This window comes from Phaenicophaeus curvirostris, chromosome 7, assembly GCF_032191515.1.
Source record: "Phaenicophaeus curvirostris isolate KB17595 chromosome 7, BPBGC_Pcur_1.0, whole genome shotgun sequence".
Classification (NCBI taxonomy): Eukaryota; Metazoa; Chordata; class Aves; order Cuculiformes; family Cuculidae; genus Phaenicophaeus; species Phaenicophaeus curvirostris.
The window spans coordinates 10,131,238-10,149,750 of record NC_091398.1 but is presented as its reverse complement, the minus strand read 5'-3'; the positions used below and the strand labels follow the sequence as shown (position 1 = coordinate 10,149,750).

The 18,513-nt window shown below is 37.7% G+C and overlaps 1 protein-coding gene across 5 annotated transcripts in view; it reads right to left on the bottom strand.

The window, feature by feature from the left end:
- Positions 1-1,412: 1,412 nt before the first annotated feature.
- Positions 1,413-18,513, bottom strand: part of STAT4 (signal transducer and activator of transcription 4) — a 44,304-nt gene continuing 27,203 nt past the window's right edge. For 2 of the 5 annotated variants that reach the window (XM_069860726.1, XM_069860728.1), the window contains exons 11-24: positions 18,264-18,323; positions 16,968-16,985; positions 16,795-16,888; positions 15,944-15,988; positions 12,783-12,866; positions 11,921-12,019; positions 10,590-10,725; positions 9,454-9,506; positions 8,581-8,675; positions 8,021-8,157; positions 7,430-7,621; positions 6,109-6,175; positions 5,155-5,263; positions 1,413-2,971 (exon numbers count right to left, since the gene is read on the bottom strand). In XM_069860726.1, coding sequence (XP_069716827.1) covers positions 2,945-2,971; positions 5,155-5,263; positions 6,109-6,175; positions 7,430-7,621; positions 8,021-8,157; positions 8,581-8,675; positions 9,454-9,506; positions 10,590-10,725; positions 11,921-12,019; positions 12,783-12,866; positions 15,944-15,988; positions 16,795-16,888; positions 16,968-16,985; positions 18,264-18,323 — 1,216 coding nt within the window. In that variant the 3' untranslated portion in view covers positions 1,413-2,944. The remainder of the gene's footprint in view (positions 2,972-5,154; positions 5,264-6,108; positions 6,176-7,429; positions 7,622-8,020; positions 8,158-8,580; positions 8,676-9,453; positions 9,507-10,589; positions 10,726-11,920; positions 12,020-12,782; positions 12,867-15,943; positions 15,989-16,794; positions 16,889-16,967; positions 16,986-18,263; positions 18,324-18,513) is intronic. The other 3 variants (XM_069860730.1, XM_069860729.1, XM_069860731.1) reach the window with 3 other exon arrangements.

Sequence of the window (18,513 nt, the reverse complement as noted above, 5' to 3'; positions counted from 1 at the left end):
GAAAGACCTGCCAGCACAGTACAGTGCTGTGCAGTCTCTGGCCAGTGTCAGCTTGTGAGCTGTAGCCCAGAGCTCCACTGAAGGTGCAGGAACTTTAGGGATGCTTATAAACCAGAGGCAGCCAGGCGTTTGAACCATTCCTGGCATTGTGTCTGTTGAGATTTTTTTTCCCACTGAATGTTTCGATAAAGCGGTTTCCTTTTCTTTCATCTCATGTTTCATTCCACAGGTTTATTTGCTAGGACAGTTACGACTGCTTGGACATGTGCAGTCTTGTTTGTTCTTCTCGCATGCAAAGTGTCAACAAGGACCGAAAGAATTGAAGTTCAGGTTTTGGGGCAGGTCTCCTGCTACAGGCCTCTACTTGGATCCTTTTCCCTATCCTTTGTGTCCCACTGCCTCTTCAGATGGAGGAGACAAGCTTCAGTCCGTGGAAGAAACAAATACAGGGAAGGTCTGTTTGGTAAATAATGTGTCACAAAATGCTAGTGAGTAGCAGACATGAACATGGCTATACATAAAAGCTATAGTAGAAAGTAACTAACAGTTTCTGCATTTGTTTAACTAAAATAATTTCAGCAATGCCTCAAGACAAAGAGCACAGAACAATTACACATTTCAACCCCCCCACCTTCCTCCTTATTTTTGACTTCAATGATGCAAACACAGCGAAAGCACAAGCACAGTGAGTAAAAGTACTTAAAAGTAGATATTTAATTTCTTCAGGCCGTATCTGACACATCCTTTCCAGCATGTTTTTCTCTCCTCACACCACTTTTACTAGACAACGTTATTCTTGCTGATAGTGGCAGAAAGACAAAATTCTCGATTTTTATGGAAGGAGACTTGGGCTGTATACATTTATCTTATAGGCAATTACTCCAATGTTCCTTTAAAGCAGAAAACTGATTTGAAGTCATATGCCTTTCAGTTAAATGTTACATGTACCCCTTGCAAAATCTGTTTTAAAACAGTAGTAGAAACTATAATCGCAAAACATGATCCATAATCCTATTCAGTAGCATGAAGTATACTTTGTTCAATTAAAGAATTGAGAGTCTTGAAAAGTTTCATTGCATGGGTAGCAGAGAGAAAGAAGGTTGATTCATGTACTGTGTCTGAAAAATTTTACAGTACTTCTCCTGAGGTTTAGATGGTCAAAAGTATAGGGTACCCCTCTTTTTGTTTGTATTAAGATTGTGAGAATGGGTTAGAATGAAAAGGGATGCAGTAGTTGATACAAGGTGAAGTTAGGTTTGCCGCTTTAGAAGTTACTGTGTTACTGCTCATAGTTCAGACTTGAGAGCAACAAAGAGATGGCAAGACTCTATTTTTGTTGTAGCTTGAAAAAAAATCCACAGAAGTCCAGGAATTCAGTTTTAAGACAAAATCTGATTTTATTCATACTGATCACATAAATTACAGATGTTAGCAAACTATATACAGAATTGCTTTTGTTCCTCTGGGAAACTATTTATATTATGCTTTCTGACAGAAAATTACTTACGATCCACAACTTGCTTTGAATGACATGAATCACAGAGACATGTTCATTCATGTAAAATCTACTCCCAGGTATCACAGAAGTATCTTGTTACTCTCTTTCCATTCACTTGCTTTCCACATGGATGAGAGTGAGTAAGAAAGGAAAAATGAAAGTAAAGTTCAGGTCTTAGTGATCCAGGAAGGTTGTTTTCATCCCAGACGTCTAATTTGTACCGACTCAAGAAAAGTGTGAGGTACAAATGGCCAAGTGTTCATTTCAGAACTTTGCATACTGCAACCAAATATTCTGCAGACAAGAATTAAATTTTCCACGAGCCTGCATAAACGAAATGCAGAGGCCTTGGAAGTACCTGTTTGCTATACTATTGACAGACTTTTAGGGATAATGTTGGAGGATAAAAAGCCAACAAAAGCAAACAACCCAAACCCAGCAGTAAACAGCACCTGAAAGAAAGAAAAAAAGTTTAAAAGGCTATTTACCAGTTACAGGAAAAGTCATTCTGCTTAGTAAATGAGTCTCTGAGAGGCATATAATATTCTGTCATGTAGCACAAATGGCCCAGTGCTCAGCAAATGCTGCAGCTCTTCAGCAACTGTTTTTAAAAAGGCTTCCCAGTCTGTTTACCAGATAGTATCCAAGCTCAGTCAGATCAGGATTTTTAATTTGTAGATTTTCTGCTAGCACTTGCTGTAGTATCTGAGTGCTTCATGCACAAATGGATTTACTTCTGCAACTATTTTGTGAGAGGGTAAGTTTTACTTACCCTCTCTTCCAGTGGCAAAATGCAGACAAGGTTTTTGACACTACAAGTATGTCTGTTTCCTTTCAGAAACTCCCTTCTCTTCCCAGCATTGCCTGCCTCACTTCCATAACTTCTGCTGTGGTGGCAGATAAAGATCTATGCTGAAGGTAGTTAATCTCTGGAAAACAAGCAAACCCTGGACACCTATGGCGGATTCGAACAGATGGATGAGAATCTTTGCTTTAAAACATAAGCTAAACCAATTGCATACAAGATAATGATTGAACAGAAATGTTTAAACATAATAAATCCTAATTTCCCCAAACACAAAATATCTTTAGTTATCTTTATATGCTATTCTCAGAAGCAAAATATTTACTTATACTCTTGTATTTACAGCAATTCTACGGATGATAATTCTGCAAGTAAAATTTATCCCTGCTGGAACCCTCTGAAGTCAAACAACCTCCAAGCCAGAAAGGATTTGGCCTTTTATCATTGAGGACAGTGATTTTGAATTGCAGAAGGTTATTTGTAATCCCTAGGGAGAAGATTCCTGTTTCATATGGTATTGATAACAGGAAGAGACCCAAGGATAACATCAGAATGGTTTCCAGGAAATGCTGATTTACAAAGATGATGAAAAAAAACCATCCAGTGTTCACATGATTATGAACTTTTCCAGTATGTGAACTTCAGTCAGTTGAGTAAGGAGAACTCAGCTAGAAGGAAAAAAGTAAAAGATTAGTCTCATGGCAGTTACTGCTGTTCATTCAGAAATAACTGCAGATGAAGCCTCCTCTTGCTCAAGGTAACTGCAGTGTCATTTTGACAATGTAATGCAAACTGGTAAGGATCTGAGGGTCCTTTTTCTAGTTCTGTATAAAATATAGGAATGCTCTTTAGAAAACACTGGGTGGGAAATAGTTGCATATAGAAAATAGATGAAAATAGAAAAATTAGAAAATAGAAAAAAAATTAGAAAAAAATAGAAAATAGAAAAATTATATGTATTGGTATATGAACACCTATGGTTCTTGCAGGCTATAGATACATGTAACCAGGTTCTTCCTGGCGTCTTTGGTTTTGCAATGGATAGGGAAATCTGGAGGAGGGAAACAGAAGGGAATTTAGCAAGGCTGCAGAAAGTGTATCTTGCTAAGACTGAGTTACTTAATTATAGCAATTTTTTTCCTGCTGTAGTTTTCATTTTTCTTCTCTGCATCTCACACAGTGCTTTTTATTGGTATCTCATGGAGGAAAAGCATTAAGAGTGCAGATTGTCCGCTTGCTGTACTTAGCCAGTTCTTCTGCAGAGTAGATTATACTGTGTGAATCTGAGATGATAAAGAAAAATCCTCTCTGTTTTCCTCATTCCCATTTGCCAAGAATGGGAAAAAGAAAGAAGGAATTCTTTAGAAATCTTCCAAACCTGTTTTCTCCCCTAATTTTTAGCACAACTTGAAAACATTTCTAGCAAGAACCTCCAGAAATCCACCTGCCATCTAGCAGCACTGAACCACTTCTCAAGTACCCTTCAAAACTGCAGAATAATTGTATTTGACCCTCCCAATTCATTACCAAGCACATTTTTTTGGTACAGTTACAAACCGAAGAAATTGCAATGGTCACAGCCAGTTTGGAAGCTCTGGACAGAGCTGGTATGAAAATTACTGTGCATGCTAGAAGTAACTCAAAAATGGTTTGGAGCATTATAATACACAAAAGCAAAGCCATCTATTCTTCTCATTGCTGAAACTCTGGGAATTGCATATGTAGCTCACAAACGCAGCTTAGAGGGTCAGAACTGTTTTCATAGGTATAAACCAAACAACAAATTAGTGGTGATGTATCTCTGATTGGGTGAGGTAGGTTTTAATGCAGAATTTTCATTCAGGCTTGGTATTTTAATTTTAGGTGAAGAACTAGTTTTTCATAAGTGCTATCAGAGAAAAAGAAGAAGCAAAAAAGATACTTTGCTCTTGAAAAGATCTTCAGCTTAGGGTATATTAAAGAAATCCTCTGTTTGTATACAAAGTTTCACTGTGCTTCCAGTCATTGACAGTCAGGATTCTGGTTTAGTTTTGTTCTGTTTGTGGGTGAGGAGGGGTGTTTACAGAGAAGTATTTGATGGAGAGCTGACAGGCATTTCAACATAGCAATTTTAAGATCATAAGTAATTGAACATACAGAAAACTAAGAACTAATATTAAAAAGGAAACATTCTTTTAAAACTGTTAAAACCAAACGACTGCTGTGTTTCCTGATAGAAGTCTTCTGGACAAATCCCCAGAGGTATATGTAAGTGCTCTAAGTACTCAAAGCCTTAATCATTCAAAACACAATTTCAAGTCATTAAAAGAGGAAAGTATATTTCATAGGACATTAGTACAGTATTTTCCCAATCTTTCTGTATAATTAGTGAACATTAGTTTTACTTGCTAAAAATGTTTTAGTTGAATTTAATTTCTCCCTTTGTTACCCCATGTAGAAACTTGCAGCACTAAAAAGTTGTGCAAGTTTGCTCAATTGGACAGTGTTATGTTCCTTGTGCCGCAACCCTGAGAGAGCCAAGTTCTTTCTACTATCTACAGAATTAGTGTAATTGTTATGTATTTGTCAGGCTTCATGTGTGCAAGGACTCAGATCTTTCAGTTATGACATTCATGGCTCACTGGCCAGCATGTCAGACAATTTCACATAAAATAGTGCTTCGGAGTATGCTTGCAGCATCTTGTCCCATTTAGAATAGGAAACATCTGCACCATTGTTTCAGAATGTTATACACCAAGAATGAGCTCTTATGTTTTCCTAATCATACAAGCCACCTTTTTATAACTAGCATCTGTACTAGATGTCCTATTTGCTTAGTATTAACTTATTAATTGAAAAGTTTATAACATACGGCAGTTTCGATCACTGTGGGACTCAGGTGTTCTCTCAGCACAGCATAAACACTTGGAGACATTGGAAGAAGATCCGATGGAGAATGTGGATCTGTAGAATCATTTAAGCTTAAAAAATAAAAAAACAAAAAATAAAAACCAGAAAGATAATCTTGAAAGCAACCTAAATCCCTCCTACCTGATGCATAGCAGAGGAGTATGGTGAATATTTATTAAGATACCTCATTGCTCTCTACAACTACCTGAAAGGACGTTGTAGAGAGGAGGGTGCTGGCCTCTTCTCCCAAGTGACAGGGGACAGGACAAGAGGGAATGGGCTCAAGCTCCGCCAGGGGAGGTTTAGGCTAGACGTTAGGAAAAAATTCTTTACAGAAAGGGTCATTGGGCACTGGAACAGGCTGCCCAGGGAGGTGGTTGAGTCACCTTCCCTGGAGGTGTTTAAGGCACGGGTGGACGAGGTGCTGAGGGATATGGTTTAGTGTTTGGTAGGAACGGTTGGACTCGGTGATCCGGTGGGTCTCTTCCAACCTGGTTATTCTGTGATTCTGTGATTCTGTGATAGATAAGCTTGTACTCAGGCTTGCTGCTACCTCTTTAAGCATGTGCCAACAGCCTGGTGATTCTATGATTCTATAATTCTATATATTTAAAACTGTAGGAGATAGGACCAAGGGAAGGGAGGATAAACCTGACTGTAATATCAGGAGGCAGTGAAAGATATTGGAGTATTATAAAGTTGGCATTCAACTTTTACAAACATTTTGCCACATGAAATGGCAAATGGGAAGTGAAGTTCTTTACTTCCCTTTCTTGTCTTTAGCAGTCCTTGGACACAATGTGTTGATCTCTCAAACTATTTAAATGGGAGAAGGGAGACAGGGAAAACTTTGAAACAGTATGTAAATTTAATAAAAATAACATTTGAAGTGTAATACATCTCTAAGGATACTTACATTTTGGAGACTGGGATAAATACGGAAGGAACATAACCTTTGCCTCCTCCATCTGAGGGCTTTGAGACTAAAAGTAAATATTAGAGAAATTAAATATTGCCTAGTAATTTTATTATTTATTTGAAGTTGATTATCTGCTTTAAGTGCTGCAGACCTGCTTATGTTTAAATAAGCAGCCATAAAAATGAGGAGAATTCCTGAGATGAGTCTTTTGAGTTCAGTCTTAGTCATGTAATTGACTGTCCTCCCTTGATATGAATATCTCAGAACAGTAACCAATGAAAGAGATCTCATTAAGGGTTCAAAAGCAAATATAATGTAACTCTACAAGCTCGTTACATCCGAGCCTTTAGATTCTGCAAATGCTTGTGTGGAGCTCTGTCTCTACAGATACAGCTTCGGGAATCTTTTGCATGAAATTAAGCAAATAGATAAATTTTTAGAGGATTGGAGCGTTAGGCAAAGTTCACTGAATTAAAATAAGGAGGAAAAACATTTCTGGGCTCCAAATACTTTTGAGTAGTGTAGGAATTTAAAAGATGGGTGGATGGGGTGACGAGGGGCATGGTTTAATGGTTGATAGGAATGGTTGGACTCGATGATCCTGGGTGTCTTTTCCAACCTAGTGATTCTGTTATTCTGTGAATTCGAAAGTCCAGAAGGGAGTTTATTATCTCTAAAGATAATCAAAGTTTAAGGGCTTTTTTTTTTGAGAGAGAGGGAGTGAACTTGATTGAAAAATGGCATGACTTGTAGTTTGGACAAGAAAGAGCAGAGGCCTGAATGTATTTGGAGACATTCTCATCTAGCCTCTTTGTATTTTCCAGTGCAGTTGCCAAGGGTTATATTGCTGGAATAAAGCAGGTGTTCTAAGCTGTCTGGAAAATACAATATTTTCTTGAAATTAAAGAGACAGTGTACTACTACAGTGTAACACAACTATGAAACCTATGCGCAGAATGACTTTTCAGTTTCAGCTCCTTCAAACATTTGAGCACTGAATTTTGTAATGCATCAGTCAGGAAAAAAAATATCTTTTTTTTGACTCTCTCTACCATAAGATCTATTTCTTAGCTTCTTTTGAATATTGTTGTTATCGCCTCTAATATAACCTCTAATATCAAGGATATATGTACAAAATGAAGCTGTCTAAATGACAGACATATTAAAACAGTTCTCTTGAAGATGCCAGTTAAAGGAAGCATTTGAATCTGTTCCTTCCTCCTCCTACCCCCTTCCTCAAATTGCCTCTTGACTTTGGAGCTGCTTTGCAGAAAGGGTACACACAGAAATGGGGTACACACAGAAATGGGGTACACACCTTCATTTGGCTGACAGCTGTAGTGTCTGCCAAAGGCCTTATCTTTGGGAATGTCTGGATACAGATACTTCAGAGGGTTTTCAGGCACGTTGTCTGCCATAATAACCTTGTAGTCACGCAGTATGTCAGCAAAAGGCAGTGCAGATAAGCGACCTTTGTTATAGGGTTCCACTGAATGAAATGTTACTTCTCCTGTAAAAATATAAAGGCACCGTAACTGCTGAGAACCAGTAGATCAGCATCTACAGTTGGAATGCTTTTTTGTTGTTTCTTTGCAGTTTACACTGGCACAGGTTTTACCTGTGGTACCAGTGTTGTTACAGTATCTTTCTGCACACATGGAAACAAATTTAAAGCCTGCACTAAGCAGATGCACCTCCTAATGAACTTATACAGTTAATATAAAGAACTGAGACATAGGCTTTCACAGTTTGGTTTGTGTTTCAGTAAATATGATAGTAAATATATAAATAATTTATAATATGTAAATACGTATCTTGCCCAAAACCATGCTAAGATATCATGGCTCCTGCATTACAGATGAATTGAAGAATTTTAGGTATATGTTATTTTTTAAAAGTTTATACTCACCATTTTCTAACTGATCCACCCAAGTGAAGGTAATTCCACCCAGATTGCTTTCACTAAACCTTAATAAAAATGTTCCTGGTGTCTTGTCTTTGAGCAAAATTCGTTCCTTCTCTTTGCTCACAAATCCCATCACATACCTGAAGTGTAACAGGAAATCATGGGTTTGCTTTTGGAAAAAAATAGAGACTTCAATCTGTGCAATGCATCTGGCTAAACTTTATATAGCTGTTCAAAGTCTGGTTACTAAAGCCTTATAAGGTCTTGAGACTATGACACGGGAGTTACATGTAGAGAACGGCACTAAGCACAAAGTACCATGGCATGATAACATTTCTCATAGCACTTGACTGTACACTGACAGAGCTGATGATAAACAGATCTAAACCTGCATTTCTAAGAGATTCAGTGGTGTTCCCCATTGGCAAAAATTTCAGAGGTATAAATGGGAAGAGGGAGACAGAAGTACTAAACTTCTAACAAAATCTCTTCTGCGTAGCTAAAACTGAGATTAGTAAAGAAAAAAAGACAAAGCAGAGAGACATCAAAGTACAGTTGCTCACCCATCAATCCAAAGAGGAAGAATGTGTTTTTTAATTAAGTCCAGGATTGCTTCAAGCCAAACCCAAAAGGTAAAAGACTTTCCAGGCAAATGTTCCTAATGATTAAAAAAAAGACACAAAACACCAACAAAACCAACACACAGAAGAAGAGAATTGTGAGAGTGTTGTTACTCAAAATCCACAACATGATTATCTTAGTTGCTTAAGAATAATCTAATTTGTTCAAGTGAGAATAACAAATCTGAACTGTTGTTTTGAGTGATGATTCTCTCTCAGCCTGCCATGGGAAGGATTGATTGTTAAGACATGCACTGGAAGCACCTCATTTTTCAAGGAAAAAAGTAGTCATATTTGTTATTGCTTCCTGGATATGAAATTACTTTTTGAGAGTATTGGTGATGAGAATGTTGAACTTCTTTCCAAGGTTCTAAACATGTTTAAATAACGTAAGTAGTATGAATCAAATTAGATAACCTGTCTTTCTCAATAACTTTTCCATTCCTCATCAAAGTTACTGGATATATCGACTGACTTAAAATAATTTAGATCACAGCTGCAAAAATTTACTGTATGCTTTATGAAAAATGTATGCTTTGATAGCACAATCTGTTGATCACTTACAGGAATATATAAAGTGCAATGAGAGTTTCTGATCTCTGTAGCAATATAACTAAGTACATTTCTTAGCCCAGGCTTTAAATCTCTGGAAATATAATTTTTCTATTTAAATTTTTACAATTAATGTGATTTTGCTGGCATACAAGTCCCGTATATTGCAAGTGGTAAACTTATCTAGTACCACTGAAGAAACAGTTAGGCATATGCACAAGCCTAAAGAGAAAGAAGAGTCGAGTTTTACTTTCAGGACCATACCTTGCAGAACTTTGCCCAGGATAGTTGATAATCACTGTAATTGACTTGTTGTCCTGAGAGGGGAAAAAAAAGCAATTCTGAAGCTTTAAAATAGATACAGGTTGATAACTGTAATTGGTGGGAGGACAATAGTACATTCAGACTTGGAGTGGGATTGATAGGGTCGTGCTAAGGGGCTGTAAATAATTTTTTCAGTATACTATTGAAGCAGCAGATAATTGCAGTTTTGGTAATATTTACCTAAATAAATTTGTTTCTGCAATACTGTGTGGTCACTTTCAGTTTTTAGCCCGTGTTACTTCTCTTGGCCTTCCCTCACACTTGAGCTTCCATTTTATAAGACAATTTATTTTTTCTTTCAATGACTCTTGCTGATTAGAATGGTGCTTCTCAGCTCCACTATCTCCACTAAGCAAGAACTCTCCAAGAAACCATCAGAAAAATAGTGACTGCTATCCACAGAAACCAGTCTTCCCTTCCCGGCTTTGAAAGCAATAATAGTAAAGGTTCCTCTGTCTTTCACAAATGCCTTTGTTCTCGTCCAACAGTAGAGGTATCGTTTCACCCTCAGCTTGGAGTTTCAGCTCACAATACATTTTATAACTTTTTCTTCACCATAAACAGATAAGAATTTCTTTTCTTCTGCAAGCTTTCCCTACGGCCTCTCCCTTCTGGGATGCAGTGAGATATAAGTGTTCAATAGTTCATCTCATTGATGTTACAGGGCTTCTTTGCTGTGCTGTCGCTAGGGAAGGATGGGTCACAGAATTAAATATACCCACAAGAATGGGTACTTAAAGTGAAACAAAACCCATAAACCCCATAAGCAAGCAAGTAGACTTCCTTTTGATTTCAGATGCATGAGATAATTTCTTGCTACGAAAACAAAGTAACATCACAGCTTAGTGTGACTCTGATGCCCTCTTTCTTCAGTTTAGTATCCTGGAAGTTTAGAAGTTAAATCACTCTGTGGTAAGGATAAGCTGATGTGTGCTTTTCTTTCAAGGTAAAAAATGTCATTGTGGCATTTTTGAAGTCAGCTCTGGAAGTGGAGGTCATGCTTAAGGTCATTACTTGTGACTATCAAATACATAAGCCCAAAAGCAAATAAAACCTGTATATTTCTACAATCTTACCTGTAAGTTTCTCTGCCAGCATGTTGAGCTGCTCAGAATTGAGTCCGCGTCCGACATATGATGAAAATTGCCAGCTCAGTACTTCTAAGAGCTGACTTAAAGTGGCAGCAGGGGGATTGTTGAAGAAAGACAAATTCTGTAAGAGAATTAGTTAGCAACAGTTAGCAACCATGAAATATTCTACAGGCTGTAAAAGAAGGCTGCAATTACCCAAACAGAATCCAGCAGTGTTAGAAGAGAGGGATATGCAGGGAACACACTGGTGTTAATAATTGCCCCCCCCCGACCTGCAGCCACCCAGCAAGGTCCACTTGGGTGCCTGGGCAGAGCTGCAAGGGGAGGGAAGAGAGAGGACTCATAGAGAGAATGAGAATCTGTGTGCACATTGGATGATAAAATACCTTGCTAAGCGTCTCATAGTATCATAAGTTAAGACAGTCAAAATATGCCTAAAGTCTATCTAGTACATGTAGATACTCTCCCTGTAATGTTTGGTGCATGGAAATCCCAAACCATTATGTACTCGTATAACAATATATTGTTGAATTATTTGGCTTATCTTAGTTTCTAATTTTTTACTTTGATTTCTGGACTGTGCATGTAATGAACATACTGATGACTGTGCAGAAGAATCTTTGGAGTATTACAAAGTGATAACGAAGTCCAGGCTGCTGGTCAGCTGGCCTGCTGTGCACACTCCATGGTAAACTATCTTACCCTTTCTCTCCTCCAAACATCTATGCGACTGCAACTAATCCCTGGCTGAAAGCCTGAGAGTTATCGGCAGCACCATTCTACAGTCTGCAAACACAGTAACAGTGACTGAACGTAAAATATGCGCTGATCTGGCAGGAGCCTGAGAAAGAAAGGTTCTGCTTTTGCTCATAGTTAGAGCCAGTAGAAGGTGCTACTTGACAGTTATGATCTTCTCCATAGGAAGCACTAGATCCTATAAAATGCATGAGGGAAAGCAGCACTTAAGTTCAGTATAGACCCACCTATAGACCTACTTTGACAGTTTTGACTAGTACCAGTAATAAAACTGCATCCAAAAAGACAAATTCAAACTAAAATAGCTGTGGAGAAGGGCTATCATGTTTCCTTAGTTTAACTACTACAAAAAAGGAAGACTAAGTGTGAATATGAGATCTGGGCAGGGAATAAAAGGTAAAGCAAACAACATTAAAGTATGGTGTTGATGACAGTGTACATGAGAAAAACAAGGCCAGTTAAAGAGGGAAACATGCCCTTCTCATAATGAATATATTTGGTAACCAAATAATAGAAATGTGAAAATGCAAGAAGTCAGTACTTGCAGACTGAAGACCTACCTGAGGATCATTGGTTGATAGATTGTACCAAATAATAGAAGCCCATGCGTTGGGTAGTTGGCTGACATTGGAGATCATCACCACAGGCAAAGAGCTGGTCTGGTGGACAGAATGAATGTAGTATGTAAACGCTGCTAAGGAAAGTGTTAGTGGTGTGTTATGCTTTGTTTTCTTTTAGCTCCCTCTTCTTCCCTCTTTCATTCTTCCACTCCTCAAAACACTTATCTTCAGCCTTCGAAGCAGGACCAGCTGTTGGCAACTGGTGTCTAGCTTGCATTTTAAGAGAGAATGGTGCCTCAGAGGGTGTTAAGGACTCAGGCTAGCTGGACTGAGACAGAAAGCCTAGCTGTAGCTGCACGACAATGGAAATGGCAGCCTGCAGTTAGAAGAGTGATTCACAGTGGTTCTTACCACTAGAAGAGGTTCTAAATGTCCATTTTAAGCACATGAGGATGTCTTTAACTTAAGGCTTGCATATACTTTCTCTAATATGTGAATTTATAATGCCTAAGAGGGATGTGCTTGCCACTGAATATGGATTTTGTAAATGGATTTTGCCACTGACTTCAATGGATCCAACAGTCTTTGCTTAGTAAGAGGTATTACCTTTGCATAGTGTAACAGAATTACTGTGAGGGCCAGTATTTGAACTTCTGAAGAGAAGGGCTAAAAATGGTACTGTAAACCTATGTGTACTTCTTTCTGTCCAGAAGTTCTGGAAATGTTGTCTGCTTACAGTTACTGCTGAAGACAAAATCTAGGGTAGATGGACCTCTGGTCTGGCCCCACATGGTTGTTCTCATGTCATCTGCTGGAAAATACTTTTTATTCTCGCCCCCGAAAATCTGGCTGCAATACTTACTTCCAAATTGATAGTCAGTCCATACAGGCAGACTTGTGTTTCAAAGCTGATAGAGTGCAGTTCCTCGGTCACCATGTGAGGGCCCTGGGGAAGTGAGCAAGTTAGAAAACTGTGAACACGCAGGTGAAGCAAAAAACCTGTTTGTGAAATGCTGACATTAAATTAGGTCAGAACTGGTATGTTTTCCTGATGAATTTAAAAAAGGCCTTGACACTCTTAAAGCAACACTTTTAAATTTTAGCTTTTCTTCCAATGTGTTTAAAATGTTGCTTTTAAACAGTGTCCATAAGCAATAATTTAATGGATTATTCTTTGTCTCAGATAAAGACTGTCTCCAACTTTTCCTAAAGTTTCTTTACACACTCACAGTTCCAATTTAAATAGAGGTGTTAAAAATCAAGAAGAAGCAAATTAGAAAAAAAAAACAAAAAGCCACAGCTTTAATGACAAGTACGCCCTCATCTTCAGTTTGTTGTAAGCCCAGTTAGACAGTACTAGTTGAAGGTGCAGAAACCAAAATCATTAATCCAAAGTAAATCTCATGTTAAAAAATCCTGGATCTTCTTGGACAGAAAAAAAATAAATGAAATTTGCTCATGGTGATTGACTAAAGTTTGTACTACAAGTGTTTTGATTTGTTACAAACCAGCATAGTCTGGTAAAGAATCTCTCCCACTTGGGAATCATCTTTTGAAATATGTTTCCATCCCCAAAATTCAAAGTATAAAAATCTATTTGTCGCTTTCTGGTTTTGTCTGGTTTTTTTTCTTCCATCACATATTTGTTTTGTCATACTTTTTACAAAAGAAAAAAAATCCCAAATCAAAATATTTCCATTTACTGAAATACTCTCTTTCAGTCAATGTAAAATAAAACTATTCCTTGGGGAAGTGCCTCATACAGGACGCTGCAACAAAAGATACTATATAAATGAGAGGTTGACACCACAGGAGATCCTCAGGCATTTGAATAGTAAACTTGCCTTGCAAAGGGAAAACCCTGTTTGGAAGTGAAGGCTTTTATGTGAAATATTCAACTATCAAATGAGCTAGTATATTTTAATACAGCTAGAATTGATCTAGCTCAACCTGTATTGCTCACACAAAGTTGAAAATGGTTGATGAAACTCCTCTTACCTCTCCTCTCTGTCACGAGTCTGAAAAAACTTTGTTTTTTATTATGGATAAATCATTCAGGCAAAAAGGCCTATCTTCATGTAAGGACAAATATCAAATATAGAGAGCTTTGACTTTTGGTTTTTTAAGAGGCAAGTCATACCTAACAACTATACTCTTGGCTTACTAAACATCCTATAAACAAACCAAGTTTTTATAGTCATTGTTAATCAAAAAAAAAACCTTGTTCATGCTAATAATTATTTCACAGACTGTGATTTCACCAAGGAAATCTCTGGTTGAGGAAATCGGTTAGCAGTGAGCCATATCACAGCTCAGCTGTCCTAATTCTCCACAGCCCTCTATTTTATATAGCTATAAAGGCATAATGTGTGAAAGTGGGAGTAAAATGTTACCAAAAATTAAAGCACCAACAATTTTACACCTACAGTTTTGCATTTTCTTGTCTCCATGCAAATGATGTTGTAAGTAGCAAAGTAACTGGGAGGTGAGGCTGGAGTTTCAGTATTGCTAATCAGGTTGCAAGTTATTCCGTTCAGAAACACCATGTGAAGCACGCACAAGTATCTTCTGCTTTAGGTTTTTGGTTAAAATTCTCCATGCTGATTCCACCTTCACTTTGTATTAAAACACTTCTTGTAAAAACTTCTATACATGTATAACTACACCTATTTGGACTGTGATAGAGGTGATTTTTAAAATTATTTTATATTTATTTTGAAACTTGCTAATACAACTTTATCCTCAGCACTTCTGCCATGCAAAAAAGGTTACTCTGATGTTGAGATACCTTTAAACTGTTAGAGGCAATTTCACTTCCTAGGCAAGCAGAGGCATTCATAGAAGCATCTTACGATTTCAGCTACCTTGGGAGCCACTAATTGTTCTGGTAGCATTGTCACAGGCTGTGTCATTTGCTGCAAGCTTCTGCCTCTTGCTTCAGTCAGAGATTTATCTGCTAAATAGCAATGCTAAATTTATGGTGATGATCCATGGCCAGCCTAGAATTTGTGTGTGCTCGCAATTTTCCCCTCTTTGCCTCCCACCTTTAGTTGCGGGATGAGGCAATCCTGCCTTCTCCCCTGCTGCCAGTGATGCAGAGGGTGGACAGATGGAGGCAGCAGCCCGTGATTCTGATTTTGTCCGTGAGACCAAGAGCACTTCAGGGAATCACAGTTAGTAGGAAGCCAGAGCAGACAAACTGGGTGTAGAACAGAGCAGTGTGGATGGTGAGTTGCTGGGCAGGGGAACAAACACAGGGTGGTGGCTTGGATGTGAGGGTTGCTGGAGGGTAACACAGGAATGGAGGGAGTGCTCTGTAGGATGGAGGAGGTGGATGTAGGGGCACAGAGTTCTACGTACGGATTAGCACCGATGTTAATGCTACTAATTTCTGTTCTCCGCAAAGCAAGAATGTGTAAGCTCTTCTCTAGGAAGCAGGCATTTGCAGTACCTGTTCACCCTATGTGGCAGGTGGTATGTGCTTGTTTCCGAAATCTACGTGCTGCCACATACCTGCTGGTTTGTTAGAGGTAAGTCCTCATAGTACAGTGTCACCACAGGAGGGGCACCTACCACTGCATTTAGATGAATATTGGTAAACTAAGCACACTTTTTTTTATACTCTTACTTCAGCTGTTAACTTGGCCAACAGAAAATATATTTAAAGAACCATTCCTACAGGAAAAATTGTTACAGCAAAAATTTAAAAAGCTTATTTTTATCAAAATGTGAATGACCAAATAGATGGCCATTCAAGAGGAATGCATACATTCAGATTATTACTTCCTGCCTTCTATCATAACTTTTTGAATATACAAATTTAAGGCATGTAATTAAAATTTCTACAAGTAGTTCTGAAAATTTCTCATTATACTATCATATGATAACTGGGCCCTGTACTTGTTATAAGGATAATATCTATTTAAAAATCTAGCAACATATGATTACTCTTTGTAATAAAATCCAATCTGAAATAATTGTGAGAAAGTAATCAAAAGTAACTTGTAAAATAAATGCCCAAACCTCATTTCCTTTGCTTCCAGCACTTGATTTCATTTCTTTGGGTTGCTGTATAAAGCAAAACAATATTTATGTGCTAAGGAAACCATAGACAGAAGTACACATACAGAACATAATTTGTAATTATGACGTTTTTAGTGCAACAAGGTTTTATTTACAATATACAAATAGGCTGCAATGAAGGCTCTGACATTATGCCTTGGAAAGTCTATTCTGTGAATAGTCTTTTGGTATTTTTAAATATTTTTTTAAGAAACTATATTAATGCAACAAATCATTAATTAGAGTTCTTGCAAAATGTATAAGACAAAAAAGAACTAAAGACCATCAATCTCCACCTCAGTTTGCAAAACTACACTGATGCACTGCATCTCTGGTTAAGCTAAAAAAATCCTATAGTTGAGGGAGTCTGGTCAGAAAGCATGAGTCACTGGGATACTAGAGAAGTTACAGAAGCAGTACTATAGTCTCTCAGAAGACAATTATCATAGGCATTAATTTCAGCTGATCTAAAGCATTCAATTTTATGTTTAACCTAGACAATGGTGGTGTGTCTTGGTTTTTTGCTTTGTTTATGTGTTTTTTAAAGAAGACAGTTTCTGAGAAGCTGTATAATTCAGTATGAATAGTCTTTTATTTTTCTGGTGTTCATTAGGATTTGCTTCATCATATATAGTCTTATTTTATGGAATGGATAAACTATGGAACAGTATAAAGAGGTTCTTAGAGTAAAGTTTGTGTATAAGGAAAATGAGTGTAGACTTGGTAGTAATGCACTTCTCATTGTGTAATTTTTAGAGAATCTTTTATTTCTTTACCAGAGGAGCATGACAGGACAAAGCAGTCAAACTTACCAAATGTCGGAATTCTACCGACAGGCTTCCGTTTGCAGATTCATCCATGTTCATTGCTTTCACATGCGTTCCACACAGAACGAATCTACGATTACTATGGAGGATATCACACTTACGTACTCAAATATTATGGTATTGGATAATTTAAGAAATCTAATATTTTGTTTCCTTACCTTAGAGTTGAAACATTCCTAAAACAGAAGAGGGGTAGGGGGAGGGAACAGGTTGTGAATCAGTAAAATTGTAAGCCATAACTTGTACTGAGAAATATATCTTATGACAGCAGACTTTGCCTTGTCAAAGTTAACTTGTCTTGCCAATATAACTGCAGTTTTTGAACTGAAATTTGTGCTGTCCAATTAGACTTTTTGCCCAGCCAGATGCAAGCAGTATATTTTTATCTAGTTGTTTTCCTGCTACTGGAATGATATGCAGGTATTGAAAGCTGCAGTACTATCTAATTGCCTGCCTGAATTCTGAGACAGTACAAGCCTGTGGACATAGCTCATAGTATACTGGTGGAACGTGTACACAGCAGTGAATTGGACAGTACGCAGCTTTTGAGAGAAACAGTCGTGGCTTCTCTCCTGCTCCTTCCTCAATGAGTGTTTTCCTTCCTTCTTTTGGGCCAGTCAAGGTGGTTTTTAGGGACCTGTGGAAGCACAACAGCCAGAGGAAGGGAGGTAGCTGGTACCTGGGGATGGTGGGTGGTGAGGACTCTGATCTTCTTTGCTTACTTTGAAATCATACCTTGACATCAAGTCTTCTGCCCTATGTTTCATCACACCAGGGTGTTCTGATCTATCTGTAACCAAGCTTGCTCTACAGTACTGGGTGTTCCTCAAGATAACTTACTTTGCTGAGAGAAGATGCATCTACTCAAACAGAAATACTCCAGGCAGCATTAACACTGTTTTCATAAAAACAATCTAGAGAGAGGTTCTGAAAGGAGGAGTTTATGTAGCAGTCATAGTTTTGGGCCAGGGTAAAACTCTGTGACCTGCCATATTTACTAATTGCAGCACTAGCTTTTTAAGCAAGAGCTCGTGTACTACTTGGAGCAGCTGCACTGAAGGTACTGGACCTATTAGCACAAGCAGAGATAAGTGGTATTTCAAAGCTAACAATTCTATAAATACCATTTAAAGTTTTTATGTGATGCTACTGTTTCAGACTAATGACTTTTATCTGATTCCTGACACAAATCTTACATGGAAATCTTGCTTCCAATTTGAAAGTATCAGTTAGACATAGCAGCTTTTTCTTAAAAAGACATAGAAACCTTCAACATTAAAAAAAGAAAAGCATTACTCTGAAGTTTTAACTTGGAATTTATTTTTTTTTTTTAGTTGGTTGGTTTGATTGTTCTCCATTTTAGAGCAACTTCTAAAGCAGACAGGGTAGCAATTGAGAAACCTGTGTTATGTCTGTAGGGAGAGAGAAGATATCTTCACTTTAAAGTTTCTTACTTGTCAATAGTTGCTCTCACTCTGATCTGGTAATTCAGCTCTGGCAATTTAATTAGCAACCTTCAAAACAGAAAATGTAAAAGTCAATATTAACAGAATAAATTTCTTACCGGAAAATATTAGACACCAGTAGCTCTACACTAAAGTATTTGAAATGGTTATAATCTGAAAACAGATTAGGCATCTAGGATTATATCACAATTTACAGGTCTGTATACTCAGAAAATGGAGCTGAGCTGTTCCAGTGGAG